The sequence below is a fragment of the Nicotiana tabacum genome, chromosome 7, assembly GCF_000715075.1.
Source record: "Nicotiana tabacum cultivar K326 chromosome 7, ASM71507v2, whole genome shotgun sequence".
NCBI lineage: Eukaryota > Viridiplantae > Streptophyta > Magnoliopsida > Solanales > Solanaceae > Nicotiana > Nicotiana tabacum.
The window spans coordinates 13851159-13873326 of record NC_134086.1 but is presented as its reverse complement, the minus strand read 5'-3'; the positions used below and the strand labels follow the sequence as shown (position 1 = coordinate 13873326).

The 22168-nt window shown below is 36.2% G+C and overlaps 1 protein-coding gene across 1 annotated transcript; it reads left to right on the top strand.

Annotated features, from left to right (window-relative positions):
- Positions 1-2966: 2966 nt before the first annotated feature.
- On the top strand, positions 2967-6114 carry LOC107809103 (3-ketoacyl-CoA synthase 20). Its single transcript, XM_016633698.2, has 2 exons — positions 2967-3944; positions 5204-6114. The coding sequence occupies exons 1-2, from the start codon at positions 3174-3176 to the stop codon at positions 5987-5989; spliced, it is 1557 nt and encodes a 518-aa protein (XP_016489184.1). The 5' UTR covers positions 2967-3173; the 3' UTR covers positions 5990-6114.
- The last annotated feature ends 16054 nt before the right edge of the window (positions 6115-22168 follow it).

Sequence of the window (22168 nt, the reverse complement as noted above, 5' to 3'; positions counted from 1 at the left end):
GTATGGCGTCTTTTAAAAAAACGCTATACCCAGTTGAATTATTGTTATATCAGTTAAGCACATAAAAATTATTTGTGGGCCCACTTAATATGTATAGTGTTTTTAGTAGAGAATGCTATATATAAGTATAGCGTTTTACTGACATATATATATATATATATATATATATATATATATATATATATATATATATATATATATATATATATATATATATATATATATATATATATATGCTATACTTTACTTGCCAAACGGCCGTTAATAAAGTATAGCGTTTTTCAAAAAAACGTTATACATATTTTGGTCACTAAGTGTTTTTCTACATATTTTCGTTCTTTGAGTCTAAAAATATCACATTTTGGTTCCGGACCGCTCCTTCTTCATTAAAAGAAAAATTGCATGTACTATAAGAAGTAGGATTTAAATCATATATAAAATAGTATATACGATTTTATACTATATAGTACTACTACTGTTTTACATGTTGTAACATGTCATTAATTGTGTTTCGCAGGACGTTATCAATCCATGTTTATCATAAATAATTGTTCTTATTTGTAATTTCTTTTAAGTTACTAGATAGTGAACGTCTTTAAATTGTCCGTGTATATTAGTTAAACTCTAAGAAATTAGGTGGATGAGATGCTGACCATGTCATTTTCAGAAATTTTGCCCCTTTTTTAGCGTGGGTTAATTTACTGTATATTTTTTCTTTTCTTTTCTTCTTCTTTTTTGCTAATAAAAAAAACTTTAAATTAAAATACGAAATTTAAAGAAGTTCTATAGGAACTCAAAAATTACATGAAAAGGGTATGGATGAAAAATGATAGAACATTCATACTGCCTTGCCCTCTGAAAAAATTAAACTTTAAACAATTTTTTTTGATTCAATCATCTCTTTGTCTATTTGAATCGAATATTTTGAATACCAACTAAGATTTAAAATACTAATAAATCACATAATATCTCCAGCTATTTTTATCTCTTTTTTGAAATTCAGAAATAGTAAGCTATTCCATAAGGGATTTCTGAAGTAAGTTATTTATCTTATTATGTTATTATTAATCAAGTATTTCTTATATAACTAGAACGACCCTTACAAACTACGACTACTAAAGGTATAGTATGATAATTTTATATTTTTTGATGATGATTATTAATATCAAATTGGGAACTAAACATTCAAATATACTAAGAATTGATATTAAATGAAATTATTATATATAGCCATGTAGGTGAGCCACCAAAAGACATAAAGGATGGAATTAGGAAGTTTGGTATATAGATTATCACAAGTTGGATCACATAAAGCAAAAAAGCAACGTAAAGGATGAATCTTTCTTATTGTAATTGATTAGACCAACTCAAACTCTTTTAATACTAGTTAATCTCAAAATTTACACCACCAAAAGATATTCAAAATTTACTTTTGAAGTTACGTCTTTTAATGTTACAATTAAAACAAAGCGCTTACACATTAAACTGATGTTTAAAGTCACGTCTTTTAATGTTATAACTTAACTTATTTATTTCAGGCTTAAGTATTTTATAATTTAATGTATGTAATATAATCTTTCACGTATTACTTCTAATCTTAGATAAATACAATTATAGTCTAGGGATGGTAGTGTGTACGCAAATCTTACCCCTGCCTTATAAGAATAGAGAGACTGTTTTCGATAGACTCTCGGATCAAGACAACCATAATCTTCTAATTTTTAGATAAATAGATACGCATAAACTTAAAAATACAACTGACATTATACACTCACCTAATTCCATTTTTAATACATATTCAAATAATTAAAAATAATATCATATATAAAATCATCCATTTCCACCCGGATTTTGTGTTTGACTAACAATGTAAAGATTATTTGTATAATCAAGATAGTTTAACACATTATAGCATGTCAGTTATTTTTTTTTTCAGGTTATCAATTAATGTATAAATAATTTTTTTCTAACGCCAGTAAGTAGAACTTAAACTCTACGAAACCAGAATAATATTCATGGATTTTAATTTTTATTCCATTTATTACCAAATGGTGTTGAGAGTAAAACAAGAGCAGAGGCTTGCAGTTACTTCAAGCGGAGCCGCATTGAACCAAGGGATGTCAAAGCGGCACCTCTTCGCCGGAAAATTATACTATATTACTAGATAATTTTTTAATTTTATGTATATTTACTATACATTGATTTTTCTTGACTTTTCGATATATCTGATTATTTATATTTTGATACTCCTTGATGAAAATTCTGACTCCGCCACCTACTTCAACATCTTAGATACATAAAAAGCTGGACATAAAAACGGAACGTGTCTAGTCTCTTCAAAAATGCTTTACTTAGTAATGTTGCCCAATCACTCAATAAATATCGTACGTTATTGGGTGTTACACACAATAATAACACGATACAGTTATATGGGAGAATCTAACCAGTTTACCGTAAATCTTTTATCTATATTTTAAATTGGTAATTATGACTTACATACATGTTTCTGTAGTTATAAATACATCAATTTTATTTTACAAAATTCAAAGATTATGATATATTTAAATACACGCCAAAAATTTAACGCTCGAATCGTCTCACATAAAGTGGGACGGAGAAAGTATACATGAAATGTAGCTAAATGACACGGTATAGACGCTATAAAAATAATAGCAAAAAAAAAAAATATATATTTTTTTATATTTTTTGTATATATATACAATTTGTATGTTATACATAAAAATTATATAAATTTTATACACTTTTTCGACTACCAAATATAAATAATTTCTTGCGCGCCGGCTAAAAGTTATAATACCTCTTTAGTTTCTCCTTCTGGCAAATTGAATGTTAGAGTAGGCTTACATTAAAAGTTCGTTGGGGTAGTTGAACCCCCCACCCCACCCCCTACTCCATCCCCCACTTCTCCTACAAGCTTCTCAATACACTCTTTAAATTCTCATACTACTAAGTTTTTTCCCTCTCAACACATCTCTCTTTCTAGCTACCATTCTTCCTTAGTTTATTCCAAAACTCATTATCTTTTCTCACTTGGGTATTTCTTGTTTTCATTTGAAGTAAAAAAAAATCCAAGAAAATCCCTTATTTCACTTGTTATTGTTGATTGATTTGTGGGGTTGGTTCCAATTCTAGTGAATATATTGTAACATACAATGGGAGATGAATCAAATGGAAAAGTTTCAATTGAGGCTCAAGAAAGAAGTAGTTATAATAACAAACTTCCTAATTTTCTCCTATCAGTTAAGCTCAAATATGTAAAACTTGGCTACCATTATTTGATTAGCCATGTTATGTATTTGTGTCTTGTTCCAATTTTAGGTGCTGTTTCTGTTCATCTTTCTACACTTACTGTAGAAGAAGTTGTCCAATTATGGTACCAACTCAAATTCAATCTTGTCACAGTTCTTTTATGCTCAGCTCTTATGGTTTTCTTGGCTACACTTTATTTTATGACTAGGCCAAGAAAAGTGTACCTAGTCGATTTTTCGTGTTACAAACCTAAACCAGATTTTATGTGTCCTAAGGAATTATTTATGGAAAGATCAAAAGAAGCTGGAATTTTTATCGATGAAAATTTGGCATTTCAGAAAAAAATATTGGAGAGGTCAGGTTTAGGTCAAAAGACATATTTTCCAGAAGCACTTTTGAAAGTACCACCAAATCCTTGTATGGCTGAGGCAAGAAAAGAAGCTGAAATGGTTATGTTTGGTGCAATTGATGAATTGTTAGAGAAAACTGGTGTTAAGGCTAAAGATATTGGGATTCTTGTGGTGAATTGTAGTTTGTTTAATCCAACTCCATCACTTTCTGCTATGATTGTTAATCATTATAAGCTTAGAGGAAATATTATGAGTTATAATCTTGGTGGTATGGGCTGTAGTGCTGGATTAATTTCAATTGACCTTGCCAAGCAGATGCTACAGGTTTGTTCCTTTTCAAGACTATTTTTTTTTTTAATATTAGTGTTAGTATTAACGGTAAAGTAGATATCTGCAATAACTTGGTAATTGTTTATAACAAATTTGATGTAACAACCTGAGAAATAAAGTAGATAATATATTATACTGATATGTTAACTTACACTGATAGTGAATCTGTTACACTATTTAAACTTATGTCGTTTGGACTTTCCAAAAATACCGACGGGTTTGTGCTGGATCCTTTAAAAGTAACATAGTTTTGCATGATTTGACACCAGTGCAACAACATTTTTGAAGAATCCGACAAATTTTTTTGTCCTTTGTGAGAATATTAGGTTGTAGTACTACTTTTGAGCGTGTGTCTTGGGATTCTATTAAGTTTCATGGAGCACTAGTTTTGATTACACCTTATGTTAGGCTATATCCAATAAAGCATTTTATTTGTTTTCTGGTTATAAATTGTGTGATATATAGAGAACTCTTAGATTAAAGAACTTCTACTTTGTTTTAAGAATTTTTTTTACTATTTGGATAATGGACCTCAAATCCCAGTAGAGAGAATTAAATTTATATAATATAATTGACTCCAACTAATTTAAGATGTAGAAATTAGTTGATTAATCAATCTGCTTTCAACCTTCATCGAGATTCGTACACATAAAGATATCACATAATTTTCTGAATTCAATATTAAAGAATAAACCTATCGCATCTCCAATTCAAGTACATGGCCAATTTAATGTCGAATCTCTACTTAACTCTATGCTAGCTTTTAATGCTAATCCCACTTCTCAAAAAATCCTTCATATTATCTTTCTCCCATGTGGGAAGCTGAACTCAGCTTTCTATCTATGGTCTTAGATTTTCCATTGTGCTTTAATTTCAATAACAACATCATGTCCAGTGCGATTTTATTTGTCGGTTTGGGGAGGGTGGAGTGTACAGATCTTACCCCTTGTGCTGAGGTAAAAAAACTATTTTCAATGGACTCCGACTCAAGAAAAGTGTTTACAAATACGGATTGTGCTTTAATTCCTTACTAGAAAAAAAAGAGCAGTTTGGTGCATGCACTTAACTCCCGCTATGCGCGGGGTCTAGGAAAAGGCGGGGCCTTACTATGCATTTCTGTAAGAGTCTGTTTACAGGCTCGAACTTGTGACCTCCTGGTCACATGGACATAAATTTGCGTATAAACTATTTCTAGTTATTTATAATAATTTGTCAATGCTAACTTATCCATATGTTATCACATGTTGTAACAGGTACATCCCAACTCTTATGCACTAGTAGTCAGTATGGAAAACATAACACTCAATTGGTACTTTGGCAACAACAGATCAATGCTTGTTTCAAATTGCATTTTCAGAATGGGTGGTGCTGCAATTTTACTATCAAATAAATCCTCAGATCGTCGTCGTTCAAAATATCAACTCATTCACACAGTACGTACACACAAAGGTGCAGATGACAAAAGCTATAGTTGTGTATTTCAAGAAGAAGATGACAACAAAAAAATTGGTGTAGCATTGTCCAAAGACCTAATGGCTGTAGCAGGAGAGGCTTTAAAAACAAACATCACAACTCTCGGGCCAATAGTCCTTCCTATGTCCGAACAACTACTATTTTTCATCACATTAGTCGCGAGAAAAGTTTTCAAGATGAAAATTAAACCGTATATACCAGATTTTAAGTTGGCGTTCGAGCATTTCTGTATTCATGCAGGTGGAAGGGCGGTGTTGGACGAGTTAGAGAAGAATCTTGAGTTAAGTCAATGGCATATGGAACCCTCAAGAATGACATTATATAGGTTTGGAAATACTTCAAGTAGTTCATTGTGGTATGAATTGGCATATACTGAAGCTAAAGGAAGGATTAAGAAAGGAGATAGAACATGGCAAATTGCATTTGGATCAGGTTTTAAATGTAACAGTGCAGTGTGGTGTGCACTTAGGACAATTAATCCTGCTAAGGAGAAGAATCCATGGATGGATGAGATTGATGAATTCCCAGTTCAAGTACCTAGAGTTGTAACAATCAATGATTCCTAAAGTATGATATTTAGGAGGGAATTATGTGATCATTGTAATATTACCTTTGTTATTATTAGTACTTGGCGGATATGTACTTTGATTATGCTTTAAGAAAGCAATACAATTACTTCTGTTTTAGCTAATGTACATTGCTATATTTTTCGATTTTTTGGTGTTGCTATTATTGGTGGTGTATTCTCGTATTTTCCGTCTTCTTGAGCCGAAGGTCTTTCAGGAATAACCTCTCTACTCCTTCGGGATAGGGGTAAAGTCTACTACCCTCCCGAGACTCCATTTGTGAGATTTTACTGGGTTGTTGTTGTTGTTGTTGTTGTTGTTGTTGTTGTTGTTGTTGTTGTTGTTGTTGTTGTTGTTGTTGTTGTTGTTGTTGTTGTTGTTGTTGTTGTTGTATTTTTGGTGGTGTGTTTGTGGAGAGGTAGATCAGGTAGACTTAAGAAGTTATAGAGAGGTGATTAGGCAGGACATGACCTTGATAGGAAGGTGTCGAGGTCGAGAATTAGGGTAGAAGGTTAGTAGGTAGCTGAGTGTCGCTCTTTTCCATTCCTGTAGTATTAGTATTATTCTCGTATTTTCTTATACTTACATCTTTATTACTGGTTATTTTTTTTGCTTCTGTTTCCTTATTATCTTAACTTGTTGTTTGTCACTGCTTGTTATTACTGCTTTCTTTTTTATCTTTCCTTGAGCTAAGAGTTTATCAAAAACAACCTCTCTAACTTCACAAGAGATAAAGTCAGCATATGTCAAGAATATTTTTTATTCTTCTATTCTATTGTACGCATGTGATGACCCTCACTTGTTTTAAAATGAAATTCTACGTTCCGAGGTCTTAAAAACCACTTCTAGCATCACCTCGATTTGCGTGCGCAGTTCGGGCGCGTAGCCGGAAAGCCTAAATATGAAAATCTGTGAAAATGAGAAATTTTAACTATAAAATGAATTAATTTAACTTCGGTCAACGTTTTGGGTAAACGGACCCGGACCCGTGATTTGACGGTCCCAGAGGGTCCGTAGGAAAATATGGGACTTGGGCGTATGCCCGGAATCGAATTCCGATGTCCCAAGCCCGAGAAATGAATTTTTGAAAGAAATTTTCTGAAATTGTTTATGAAGTTTGGAAATGAATTTTGATTAGAACATGTTGGTATCAGGCCCGTATTTTGGTTCTGGCGCCCGGTACATGTCTTATATATGATTTAAGATGATTCTGTGAAGTTTGGTAAGAAACGGAATCCGTTTGATGTGATTCGGACCTTAAATGCAAAATTTAATGTTTAAAGAAGTTTTGAGAAATTTCATTGATCTTGAGGTTTAATTCGATGTTTATGATGTTATTTTGGGGATTTGAGTACACGAATAAGTCCGTAGGATATTTTTGAGGTTGTGTGTATATTTGGTTTGGAGCCCCGAGGGCTCGGCTGAGTTTTGGATAGGCCATGGGGTGCATTTCGGACTTAGAAAAATTGCAGGTTTTTCACTGGTGTGTTCTGGCTTGCAGTCTTCGCATTTGCGAAGCCTGGCTCGCAAATGCGAGTTCGCAAATGCGAGTTCGCAATTGCGAAGGCTGAGTCGCAAATGCGAAACAGCCCAGGCCACTCTTCCTCGCAAATGTGAGTGTTCCTTCGCATATGCGAAGCACCCCTCTTGGGCCAGTTATCGCAATTGCGAACTATTGTTCGCATTTCCCTTCTCGCAATTGCGAGGCCCCTTTTGCATTTCCCAACCCAACATAGGTCGGGGTTCGCAATTGCGAAACCCTGTTCGCATTTCCCATATCTGCAACCTGCAATTTTTATACTTAGACGATTTTCAACCCATTTTTCACATCTTTTCAAAACACAAACTCCTTAGGGTGATTTTCCAAGAACAAATCTTCTTCCAAATCGATTGTAAGTTAATTTTTACTCATTTCTTTCAATCATTAACATCTTTTAACATGATTTCAACTCAAAATCAATGATTTTCATGAGAGAAATTGAGTGTTTTGGGTAGAACCTAAGTTTTTCAAAAATTGGGGATTTGGACATCGATTTGAGGTCCGATTTCAAAACAAGTTATATATTTGGGTTTGTGGAGGAATGAGTAATCGAGTTTTGGTTCGAACCTCGGGTTTTGACCATGTGGGCCCGGGGATAATTTTTGACTTTTTGGGCAAAAACTTTGGAAAACTCATTTTTATGCATTCAAATTGATTCATTTGGCATTTATTGATGTAATTAAGTAACTTGTGACTAGATACGAGCGAATTGATGGTGGAATCAAGGGGTAAAGCTATAATTGAATCGTGAATTGTGTTCGTGGCATCGAGGTAAGTGTTTGGTCTAACCTTAGCTTGAGGGATTAGGAGTTGAGTCCTATTTGCTATCTGGTAATTGTTGAGTACGACGTATAGGCATGGTGACGAGTATCTATACATTGGTGTCTAGCATGCCCGTGAGTCTTTATATTGCGATTATCATGACTTTGTTGTATCTTTCATGCCTTAGTAGTGGTTTCTATTTGTTGTATAAAGTTTGTGGAAGGAATTGTGATCTATGAACCTTAAGGAGCGTTGGCGCAAGTTGCATAACGAATTGTGAAAGTATAAGTGATAATTAAACCTCTAGAGCATTGGCTCTAGTTGTGAAGTGTATAGTGAAGCAAAAGTGATAAAGAGAAGAGATCATTATGTTGTCACCCTTGCCTGGGCTATTATTGATTTATTTGTTATCTTCCTTGTCGGGATGTTGATGTTATTGATGTTGTTCCCTCGTCGAGATTAAATTGTTGAATTGTTGTTCCCTTTCCGGGATTTTCATTGCAAATTTCTTTTGTTCCCTTACCCGATTATTTGTGATTGTTGTTTGGGTGAGGAAGAGAGTTAAAACACGAAAGGTGATGCCGTGCATTGTTTGTTTTGTGAGGAAAGAGTGTAAAACACGAAGGGTGATGCCGTGTATGATTGTGAGGAAAGAGTGTAAAGCACGAAGGGTGATGTCGTGCCGCACGATGTACCATTCTGTGCTGATTATATTGATTATATGGTGCGGAAAGAGAGTAAAAGCACAAAGGGTGATGCATTGTACATTTTTATTATATGATTGCTTTGGTGAGGACGAGAGTAAAACACGAAGGGTGATGCCGTGCATTTGTTGATTTCTAATTCTTTGTTGATACCATAGTTATATTGTTTCTTTCATTACTTGATGTCTTTATATTGGGAATTGTTATCTCCCCCACAACATGCTCCCTCTCCTATAATGACTGGTTATTTCTGTATTTCTTTCCGTTGTATATGTATTTGAACTGCACAGGTTTATTTGGTAGTATAGTCCTAGCCTCGTCACTACTTCGCCGAGGTTAGGCTAGACACTTACCAGCACATGGGGTCGGTTGTGCTGATACTACACTCTACACTATGTGCAGATCCCGAAGCAGCTTTTGGACCGTAGTGTGGAGGCTACCTTCATTTCCACGCGGAGATCAAAGGTAGACCTGTAGGCGTCCGCAGGCCCTGGCATCTCCTCTATTCCTATTTCCTATTTTATTTTCTTTTTATTCAGAAATAGTGTATTGTCATTTTCTTCATACTTAGTATGTAGTAAATATTAGACCGTCTGTGACACTATGGCACCAGGTTTTGGGTGCTTTAGGTTATAAGAGTTGTAATAGATGCAGATTTCAGATATTTAATTGTTATCTTCTGCTTAATTATTTAAAGTTCCGTTGTTTTCAAGTTATCGCCTTATATTTGTTAAAAAGAAATAATTGGGTAATAAAGTAAGTAGTTAAATGATTGGCTTGCCTAGCTCACATTAGTAGGCGCCATCACGACTCCTGAGGGTGGAAAATCCGGGTCGTGACAAGTTGGTATTAGAGTTCTAGGTTACATGGGTCTCACAGTTCACAGATAAGCTTAGTAGAGTCTGAGGGATCGGTACAGAAACGTTTGTATTTATCCCCTAGAGGCTACAGAGTTAGGAACAACTTCACATTTATTCTCTCCTATCGTGCAGTTTGGTTTCTCAATGCTAATTGAGATTCTACTGTGTTCTTTCGCAGATGGCGAGAACACTCACTTCCTCATCCACTAACCAGCAGCCCGAGCCCCCAATAATAACTCCCAGGAGGGGCAGAGGGCGAGGCCGAGGCTGTGCTAGAGGCTGAGGTAGGGGTAGAGCTCAGCCTCAAGCAGCAACACCAGCGACAGAGCCTTAGGTTGACTTTGATGATGAGGTTCCGACCCCAACAGTTCCAGTAGGCCCTGCTCTGGTCCTAGAGGGGTTTATTGCTACCCCAGTTCTTTAGGATGCTCTGGTTCGTCTGGTGGGCCTCATGGAGAGTGTCACTCGAGAAGGCTTGCTTCTTGTAGCACCAGCTGTTTGATTGATTCCCTTTCCTTATTTTTCCAAGCCGTGTACCATTGACTATTTTCCTTAAATAACTTCTATGTACTTACCCCTTTTGTGCTACTTTGAAAGGTTTTAATTAGAAATTTCTTTCCTTAATTAATTTTTATCCATTGGAATAAGAATCCCTTAACCAAAGGGAGACTGATTTCAATGATTTTTCTTTGCCTGTCTTATTTTCTCCTCTGCACTATAAAAGGGGCATGACCCTTCTGCACTTAGACATCTTGAACCTTCAGTTTAATACTTCGAATTCAATACTTTACACACACACCTCTCAATTACAATACTCTTTCAATACTCTACTCTCTTATGAGATCTTTTGTACCGTCTGCTTGCAATCTGGTCTACAAGACTTCAACTTTCACTTATTTGTTTTCCATTAAACTCGTATGCCTTAATTTTGATTTCAGCACCATCCCTATGTGTTTACTTTATAATTGCTACACTCATGTCTACTTTGTTGTTCATGTTCTGTATTGAATATGCTACTCTCTCTTTGCATCTGCTGTTTGTTATGAATTCCCTATACCCCCACTCCCTTCTATGTGTTTGAGTTAAGGTTCATGGCCTGACATCATCCAAATTGCCGCTTTGGTCTGAACCTAATCCTCAATGGATCCCAACTCTCAAAATGTGGCTAACAGGCTGGTCAGGGGTATGCCAGCATTCCTAATTGCTAGGCATGACCACCAGTTGTCATGGCCTTTCTCCCCCAGATCCCCTCTATGTACTTTCACTCTTTCTTAGATTCTAAGTTCTGCCCCTCTCTTATGAACCTTGCTTTGGGGATCCTGAGTTCCTTCTGAACTTGGACATTCGAGGGTTGGCTTTTCCACATAGCATTATCCTCTTAATTCTGCAATATATTTGGGTTGTAAGCACTGCCTGGAGTTCACTTGAGGCTCTTAGGGAAGTTTGACACATCCCAAATAAGAGAAAGGCGCTGGAAACTTGATCCTGGAAGTTGGTTCATCTCATATTTTTAGACCTTGAGTCTGAATTAGGTTCCTTTGTTGTAGCTTAATTTCTGATGTAACTTTACTTTTCTTGAGTCATTCTGGTCTGTAATATGTTGTAATAACTTATGGGGGTTCTAGTGAAAAGGGGAGGGTCATTTACATATGCAAAGGGTAGACAACATGCTCATAGGCGTTACTATTTACAAGCTCTGAACTTATGCATATCATGTAGAATTCCTGCCTATAAGTTTTCTGCACTTATGTATATCATGTAGAATTCCTTCCTATAAGTTTTCTACACTTACGCATATCATGTATAATTTTTGCCTATAAGTTTTCTGCACTTATGCATGTCATATAGAAATCCTGCCTATAGTTTCTGCACTTATACACATTGTGTAGAAATCCTGCCTATAAGTTTCTGCACTTCTGCATATAGAAATCATGAATATAGGTGCTCCGCATTTCCGCATTTTACATCTATCATTAGGCAAAAAGTTATAGGTTAAGTAATAATAAATTTTATTCTACATACCATGTCTATAAGACTCCCTGCACTTTCATAAACGTCTTAAAATCAACAACGCTTAGAAATGATGCTATAGGAGTAACCCCTTTGAATCTGATTCAGTTATTTCATCTACGAGTTTAAAATCAGTTGCAATGTTGTCAAAAATTTGCAGAACTTTCATTTTTCTACAATCAGTAAGCCATCTTTTAAAATCAGAGTAAGCACCGTTAGACATCATGCCTATAAGTTTCACCTAGGCAAACCATTAGGTAATTAATTAACTGCATCAGTCTTTGATAAATTACAACTAGGGAAGGCTAATTCGGACTCCTCATCTGAGAAATATGTGATGAATCAGCCTATCCTACTCTTTACTTTAATTCAGACCTAACTAGTAAGTCATGCTAATAATTTGCTCCTTTGAATGATGAGGCATGCTTAAGCCCTTTAACTATTACGTGTTCTCCCCTACCTGCCTTATATGTTTTGATTGTCGCCCTAGAATTTTATCCTTTTAAAACTTTGAAAAGCCAAATCTCCCTCCCCTTTAGGATTAGTAGTCTCAATGCCTCCGGGACTGATAGGATTGGGGCGGGTACTAGCATGCAATAAGTAACGATACTATTCCGCATTTAATACCTTAACGGGGTGGGAAGGGTAGATCTGAATATGATGACCGGTGTGCTAATACCACGTGTAATCCCTCTTTGAGGAGTGATTACCGGGTATTGCATTAATGTGATCCATATTATTTGTAAACCTAGGACCCCCTCTCCTCTTAACTTGTTTTATCGTCCAAACTATTTCATTAAAAATTCTGCTTTCTTTATTCTCTTTAAACTTTCAATTTGCTTGCAATAATATGTGAAAACCCCTTTTACTTGAGCCCTAATTGCTTATTTGATTATGTGAAGTCACAATTATAACATGGCCGGGATAATTTCTAGCCCTTACCCAAACTATGATTCTTCAAACTCAAACCCTTATTAGTGTCCTAATACACTTAAGTGGCGACTCTTCAAATTCCAAAATCGAATTCCCAAAAGGGAACGAGTTATCCTACTAAATGTCACAAGGCTGATTTCTTTATAGAAAGGGGGCGTGACAATATGATGCAAATAAAAATAACCTAAAGGCTGACCTACATTTAGGGTTCACTAACAAGGCAATTCGAGGGAGCGTATGGTCGATGGTGGCTGCTCAAGCTTTCCACCCACTCCATATGTCCGACTACTCCCCCTCCTAAACTAAGGGTGACCCAACAAAGAGTTCGTGTACGCGACACGTACTACGAGATTTATTGCAGAAAGAATTGATCGGGTAATGCATATGATACATTTATAAAACAGTAACACATAAAACAACTGTAAACACATGAACAACTAGCAAATAAAAAATGATATAAACAAGAATAAAAATCAAATAAAGTAAACAAAAACATAAAAATTTCAACTGAATATTCTAAAAAGTCAACAAGATCATAGTACCAGCTTGAACCTGCAACTACCTAGCAGAGTCGCCAAAGCTATCACACCCTTTTGTTTTTCCACTTAAACTAACCCCTTTAAATAAATAAAGTGATAAAAAGCTCAAAAAGAGTTTTCATTATGAAAGGTGGCAAAAGATTGTGTTTCGAATAATTTTTCAGAGTCGCCACCTAACATTTGATTTTGGTGTGCCAGGTCACCATTTTTTTTAATTAAGAATTTTTTTTCAAAACACAATTGACTCTAAAACTGGCTACACTAGAAATTCTAAGTAAGGGGGTTCATTGACTCGAGAAGAAAGTGTTAGACTTTCCTCGAGTCCCGCAACTAGTACGATTGCGTACATGATCAAGTTGGCTTTAGAGAACACTCAAACTGATGCAAAAGAACACACAAAGAAAAATAGACACACAAGAGGCTTGAGGTCGTCCCCGCCTAAGTAAAATAAAATAAAGAGAAGAGAAAAAGAAAATACTAAAGAAAGTATAAAAATTTTAGTTTATCGTACACCGCTTCCTTCACGATGTTCGTCTCGGCCTCCAAATACATTTAATTTGGGGCATACCTCAGATAAAAGTATATACAAATTTCACGGGGCATACCCCTGAATATAAACTAAAGAGAACAACCTCTCAACTCGAAATAGAGATGCATAAATGTCCTAATATTACCAACCCAGGTGTGGTCGGCCTAAACATGTTACTAGCAAACAATACAATAAAGTAAAGTAACTGAAAGGAAACTAAATAAAAGAAAATTCAATTCACGCCCATATTTTAACTTTTCATTTTGGGTATTTGACTAAGCCCGAACCCTATAACATGAAAGCAAATTAATTACTAATGGGATTTAACCTTTTCCTACTCCCGTGACCCACGTTCATTCAACGAAGTACACAGGCAGCGATGAACATAGATAAATTTAGCACGTTATTTGAATAGTTTAATATTGACTGACACTAAGCCTATGCATTTTATCAAGCCCAAAATCACAACAAAGATGTGGATTCATACATTAAGTCAATAGCATGGAGGAAACTCAATAGTATTGAATATTCAAGATTGGAAACCGACTTCAAAATTCATTACTAGTATCTAAATGTCCTAAACGAGAAATTAATACCATTAAATGAAAGTAAGACAGAAAGAGTTGAACCTGAAAACTGAAATTTTCAATTGATGAAGACGTCTAAAAATTACACGGACAAAAATCGAACACAGTTACGATTGGAACTCCAATCGACATGACTCTCAAACACGAACCCGGATGGAATCTTGAATCGACACCGGAAACAGACTCAATTTAGCCCGTGCGAGTGCGGAAACATGAAATCAAGGAGGCTACTGATTTGAACAGTTCAATGTGTAAATTAATAGAGCTAGCTACAGTTGTGGATTGAGAACTCTCTTCTTTGATCTTATGGAATTAAACAATAAACAAAAAAAGGAAGTAAAAGATAATTTTCTGGTAGGTATATTTTGTTATAATTTATGTATTGGTTTTATCAATATGTTCTATGGATTTGTAGAAGAAAGTTAAGAATGGAGATGGAAAATGGTGAAGAAAATAAGGGGGTTGTGAGTGTGGCTGGTTGGAGAGGGTGGGACGACTTGGTGTTCTAAGGTTCAAGACCTGGGCATCAGTAGTAGTGGGGAACGACAAAGGTCTTCTGCTGGTGTGCATGGTTCTTCAAGAATGAGTGTGTGTTGCTGGTCTTTTTCTCTCTTGGGGGTGGTCTGCCGCTAGCTCTTTGATTTTTTGTCATTAGGTTTTTTTAATTAAGGACCCTAAGGTTGTGGGTTAGAGAATGGGTAAATGGGCTGAAGGGATGAGTGGGCTCAGGTCCGAAAATGGCTTCAAAATATATTATCTTGGCCCAAATTCAATTCTTTCTCGTTGAACAAAAATAAAAATTATTAAAGCGAATTATATATTAAAACGAAAATATTTTTGGTGTTTTTTGCTACATGTCATAAAAAGGTAGATAAAACTATGTTAAAGTAATGGAAAAAATTAAAATATTATCATTATAAAATACTAATAAGCTTAAATAAATAAATAAAATAAACAAAAAAGATATACAATAATAGAAGAAATATTATAAAATTATTTTTGTGTTTTTAAATTGTAATTTGAAGTAAAAATTGACTAAAACTATATAAAAATTAAAGTTAAGTTAAATAAATATTTTAAACACTAAATGTGATAACCCGGCCAGTTGTATCATGAGTTACCGCTCCGTTTTCCCCATTTATGCTTCTTTATGCTTTGTTTATCTGTGTTATGTGATATCGGGTTGGTGGGATCGAATCGAGAATGAATTTGGTAAGGTTTGAGACACTTAGTCTCTTTTGAGGAAGCTTAAGTTGGAAAAGGTTAATCGGATGTTGACTTATATGTTAGAGGGCTCGGATGTGAGTTCCGATGGTTCGGTTAGCTTCGGGAGGTGAGTTAGGACTTAGGAGTGTGATCAGAATGGGTTTTGGAGGTTCGGAGTAGATTTAGGCTTAAATTGGCGAAGTTGATATTTTGGCGATTTCCGGTTGATAAGAGAGATTGTGATATAGGGGTCGGAATGAAATTCCGAGAGTTGCAATAGTTCTTGTGTCATTTGGTATGTGTATGCAAAATTTTAGATTATTCGGACGTGGTTTGGTTGGGTTTTTAATCAAAAGCGAAATTCGAAAGATAGAAAATTTGGGTTGAATCCGATGAGTTTTGGGTGATTTGATGATTTGAAACAAGTTTGAATAAGGTATTAGGAGATGTTTGTGTTTTTGGTTGAGGTCCCGGGGGCCTCGGGGTGATTTCGGATGGTTAACGGGAAGTTTGGATTGTTGTTGCAGCTGCTGAATTGTTGCTTCTAGTATTTTCGCACATGCGGATTGGGGACCGCAGGTGCGGCGCCGCGTATGCGAGAGAGAGGCCGCAAAAGAGGCCAGAGGTATGTTTGACTGGGACCGCAGAAGCTGCTAGGGAACCGCAACTACGATGTCGCAGATGCGGGCGAGGAACTGCAGATGCTGGTGGCTAGGAACTTAAGTGATTCCGCAGAAGCGGACGTAGAACCGCAGATGCGGTAACCGCATCTGCGGAAATGTCTGGGCAGAACATATAAGTTATTTCATTCCCGAGTTTGAGCTATTTTCACCATTTCTACTTTGGCTTGGGAGCTTTTTGGACGATTTAGAAGAGCGATTTCAAGGGAACTTCATTGAGGTAAGGAATTTGGACTTAAAACTCGTTCCTATGCTATTATTACACGGATTAGAGCTAGAAATTATGGAAATTTAGGGCGAAAATTGGGAAAACTAGGGCTTGGAAACATAGACCTTTAATTGAGGACTTGAAGGACCATTTGGGGTCGGATATTAGAACTTTTGATATGTATGAACTCGTGGGGAGATAAGGAACCTATTTCAGATGTTGGCCCACGGTCGGGTTTTGGCAATTTCGGGATTTGTGTCGTATTTCGATTATTTTTGCTTGGGCTTCGTTCCCTTAGCATATTTTGACGTCCTCGTTCTGATTTTGGATAGATTCGATGCGAGTGGAGGCCGATTCAAGGGGCAAAGGTATCGCGAGCTAGAGATTTGACCGGTTCGAGGTGAGTAATGATTGTAAATAATGTTCTGAGGGTTTTAAACCCCAGATCGCACATCGTAGTGCTATATTGAGGTGAGACACACGTTTGATGACGAGCATGAGATCATTCACTATTGGGGATTGTTACTTGGTCCATCCCGATTGATGATTTTACCGCGTATTTGACTGATATCTACTTGTTGCCATCATTATTTGGGTTGAATACCATATTTGGGCCTTGTGCCAACTATTTTAACCCTTCGAAGATTTTTACTGGTATTTCCTTACTGTTTTGAATTTATACTTGAACTCAGTCATGTTATATTTCACTGTTTTCTTACTCAGCCATGTTTACTATGTTGTTAACACTTACATGATCTTTTAAATGATATTTTGTGCTGAGAAACATGTTTTACTACTGCCCGAGTGGCTTGTGAGATCTTTGACTGAGTAAGGCCGAGGGCCTATGTTGTGAGGAAATATTTGATACTGATTATGAGGCCGAGGGCCTGAGATATGTACGCCACGAGGTGGCTTAATTGATATGAGGTCGAGGGCCTAGTGATGATGCCACGAGGTGGCTTGATATTGCGCTTGGGCCGTAAGGGGCCCTTCTAGGAGTCTGTACACCCCTAGTGAGTGCGAATACCCATTGTGATGTGAGATTGAGTCCGAGGGGTTGGTATTGTTCTATGTGATTGCCCAAGGGGCTGGTACTGTTCTGAGATATTGTCTGAGGGGCGAATTTGTTGATACTGTGCCCGAGGGGCAAACCTTTAAGTGTTTACTTTTTCATAATTGACTGTAAATTACCTGCTTAAGTATTGAAAAAGGCTTTTGATGAAAACACATTTGAGTTAAAAGATTTTACCTATCTTTCACTGATTATCTAATTATAAATGATTTTTTACTACTTTATTATAGAATGCTTTGTGCCTTACGTGATTTCTTGATTTAAGTCTTTATTTACATTTGTTACTCACTGAGTTGGAGTACTCACTTTACTCCCTACACCCTTGTGTGCAAATTCAGGCGTTGCGGATCCTGCCAGTGCGAGTTGATAGCTCTCGGTAGATATCAGAGTCCACGAGGTAGCTGCTTGTCGTCTGCAGTCCCGTGTTCTCCCTCTATGTGTCATTTCTATCTCTTTTCGTACATTTGTAATAGTTATAGACTTATCGGACTTGTAGTAGGATTTATAGATGCTCATGACTATTGACACCCCAGTATCGGGCTGTGTTCGGTTGTTCTTCCGCGTATTTATGATATTATCTACTACTTTGAACTATTTTATCATGTTTTAACTGTTTCTGAAACGCTTAATCGTCAATAAATTGGAAAATGAGAAGTGTCAGCTGGCCTTGTCTTCACGAGTGGCGCCATCACATCCGAGTTCGGGTTTAGGGTCGTGAAACTAAAATAGCTCGAAAACGTGATGTGTCAAAAATTGCGTGCTTACAGCTGCCCCTCTTTACTTGGAATCATGAAGTGTTTTTGAGCAAAGAATCAAGTAAGCGACGTAATTGATTTTTAACCCGACACTTATTCAAAACAATACGAAGATGGACCAAAAAAATTGTAACCGAGCCCCTGGTATCTGAGCTGCCTACATATCCTTGGCTATAAAGGAATAAGGCCATGTGTAGTTCGGAAGTAGGAAATATAAAGAAGGATATCGAGGTGGAGAGTCGAGTGCAGTGCCGCTGTGGTTCCGGTCCGCGGTTCCTATCATAACATCAAAAATAAAAGGAAATATTACAGCAAAAAAAAAAATGCAAGATCCTATCTACTTCTTGTCTGGATCCTTCTTTGAATCTCTACTTGAATCTTCAACATGAGATAGAAAATCAACCCTATTCTTCAGGTGAGCATCCGGCTGTTTGCACTTGAAACAAACTTGAACTTGGAGTAGACTTGAGCTTGCAAACCTTATTCTTCAGGTGGCTCCTGATGCTTCTCTAACTTGAACTTGAAAATTGAAAGTTGACCTTGTTCTTCAGGCGGGCTCCCGGTTCTTCTCTGATTAGAACTTAAAACCAATTTTTTAAATATTGTCCCTCGCTCTCTAGGTGGGTGCCTACAATCAAAAATAACAAAACAAACAAAATTTTCTGCCCCAATTTGCACTAGGCAGATTATTGAGTTGTTAGCAAAACTGTAAATCACCTATGTTATTGATGAAGGATGCAATGATGAGAGTAAAAAAACTCGATTAGGATGTGCATATGCTGTGATTAAAACTGACAAACTTATACTAGAAGTTCATTTTCTAAGAGTAAAACTAACAAACTTTGACTAGGAAGTGCATCTCCTAAAAAAGGTATAACAAGAATGACTCAAACTAGGAAGTGCTTCTCCTAGGGATGAAACTTGAATAACCCAAACTCGGAAGTGCGTCTCCTAGGGGTGAAACATAAATGAATAAAACTAGGAAGTGCATCTCCTAGAGGTGAGGCTTGAATGAGTCAAAGTTGGAAGTGTGTTTCCTAGATGATCTTAAATGACCAAAACTAGGAAGTGCGTCTTCTTGGGGTGGAATCTCAATTTAGGAAGTGCATCTCCTAAAAAGTATAACCTGAAAAACCCAGACTAGGAAATGCGTCTCCTAGGGGTAAAATCTCAATTTACGAAGTTCATCTCCTAAAAAATATAACTTGAAAGAACCAGACTAGGAAGTTCATCTTCTAGGGATGAACTTAAATGACCCAAATTAGGAAGTGCGTCTCCTAGGGGTGAAATCTTAATTTAGGAAGTGCGTCTCCTAAAAAGTATAACCTGAAAGACCCAGAGTAGGAATTGTGTCTCCTAGGGGTAAAATCTCAATTTAGAAAGTGCATCTCCTAAAAATATAACTTGAAAAACCCAGACTACGAAGTGCATCTCCTAGGGATGAACTCAAGTGACCCAATCTAAGAAGTGCGTCTCCTAGGGATAAAATCTCAATTTACGAAGTGCATCTCCTAAAAGGTATAACCTGAAAGACCTAAACTAGGAAGTGCGTCTCCTAGGGGTAAAATCTAAATTTAGGAAGTGTGTCTCCTAAATAATATAACATAAAAGACCCCGATTAGGAAGTGCATCTCCTAAATAATATAACATGAAAGACCCCGACTATGAAGTGCGTCTCCTAGATGAGAGACTGAGTTTGAGGAAAACTATAAACTAAGCTTGACTAAAGTAAAAACTGACGCTATTCACCAGACGAGACCCCTAAACACAACGAAAACTAATGATTACCAACTTAACAAAATTTTAAAACTAACCCTATTCTCCAGGTGGCACCTCTGAACTTTAAAAAAAACTAAAGACTAACAACTTAATGAAACTAACAATTGAACCTATTCTCTAGGCGGGACCCCTGAACACAAGTAAACCAAAAACTAATAACTTAAGAAAATTAAAAATTACCAAAATCTCCAGGCAGGACCCCTTGAACTTAAGGAAACCTAAAGATTAACAACTTAAATAAACTCAAAATTGACCCTATTCTCCAGGCGGAACCCCTGAACTCAAGTAAAATCAAAGACTAACAACTTAAGAAAACAAAAATAGGCCCTATTCTCTAGGCGAGACTCCTGAACTTAAGGAAAGCCAAAGATTCCTCTCAACTAGATTCTTCTTAACTAGGGAAAATGCCTAGGGGGTATGATCTTCTCAATAACCTTTGCGTTACCAGAACTGGGGCATTACATTTGAAAAATTCAAGCTTCCAAGCTTTAATATGAACATAGCCTCCATCCCTGTTTCAGACAAAGAAAACTTGTGAGTTTAAAACATGTTGGTTAGTTTGTGGCCTTGACTTTGAGGGCGATTTGTCATGCACTTGTCATGATCACTTTGATTTCAACTTGGAAGACAATGCTTGTTATTAGCCAACCACTTTTCCGAGCAACCCTTATCACAAGAAAATTCTTGATTCGTTCAAGTCCAATACCTTATATCTAATGCATTGCACTCGTATTCTAACAGTCACCGAGTCTTTGTATTTTACATGAATCCCAAAGAACATATGTTGTCATCAACTCAATGCATGCATTATTCTCCCATGTCTTATTCCTCTTTGATGTGCTTGCCAGACTCTACTTTGTGTAATTAAAAAGCTGGTAGCAGATTTTAAAGTTATTTCTCACTTGTTTCGACAAAAATAGACTCAAAAGGGGCTCAAACGAATCAAGAGGAATAAAGTAAGGAGAACAACGAGAAGAAATGGTATTTATCAAGAAAATTTTCATCCATGAAAAAGAATTAGTAGAAATCTGATTTGAAAGCCAACTCCACTGATCATGACATGCATTTTGGATTAAGCGGCCTGATCCGTCAAACAAGTCTAATCTTTAACTCTTGTCATACCTCTAAGTTGTGAAACCGGGCTTCAGTGTGCCAATTGTCCTATCTGATTCATGATCCTCAATCGACTTGTAGTTCCTTGAAGGGTTTTCACCATCAAGCCTCTCTTATTTTGTTCTTTTTCTTAAGTCATTATCACCTTATGGGGCCTATGAGGGTTTTCACTGATAAGACTCTCATTTTTATCATTTTCTCTTTGTGCTGAGAACAAGGTATTGCCCATGATGCAAGAAGATCATACATTTACCATACACAAGACTTGGTATCCTCAAAAATTGGTCGGAAGGTCTTTCTTTGGACCGTAATGTAGCCTTTTGGATGTGGTTAAAAAGAAAGGATGGTATAAAGACTCAAAACAACTAATGAAAGAGGTTTTAATGTACAACTTTTGGAATAAGATATATTTACAAAACTATAACTTCTGCCCCGATTTCATTGAGTCTGGGAAATTTTAGATTTTTATTTTGTTGGGACCGAACCTCAGAGTAAGGTTGCCTACGTATCCTTCAAAGGAATCAGGTCAAACGTAGTTCCGACAAATACTTTTATGGTTGTTTTTTTTATTTTTCTCTTTTTTTTCTTCTTTTTTTTCTTTTTCTACATTTTTTCCTTTTCTCTCTTTTTTAACTCTTTTTTTTCTTTTTCTTTTCTAACTCTATTTCTAATTCTAAAAGAGGGATATGAAAGAAAATGAATTAAGGTTCAAAGGGGGTAGCAAAGGATAAAAGTGTTTGGGGTAATAGAATAAAATGCCTTCGTTATACCAAACCTTGAGAAATCCAAGTACAAATCACACAATTGAAAATAAACAGAAGAACCATGCACAATATCTCTTGATGGCATTAACACAAACACAAAGTGCCAATGGGCAATACCTTTGTCCTAATGAATGATCT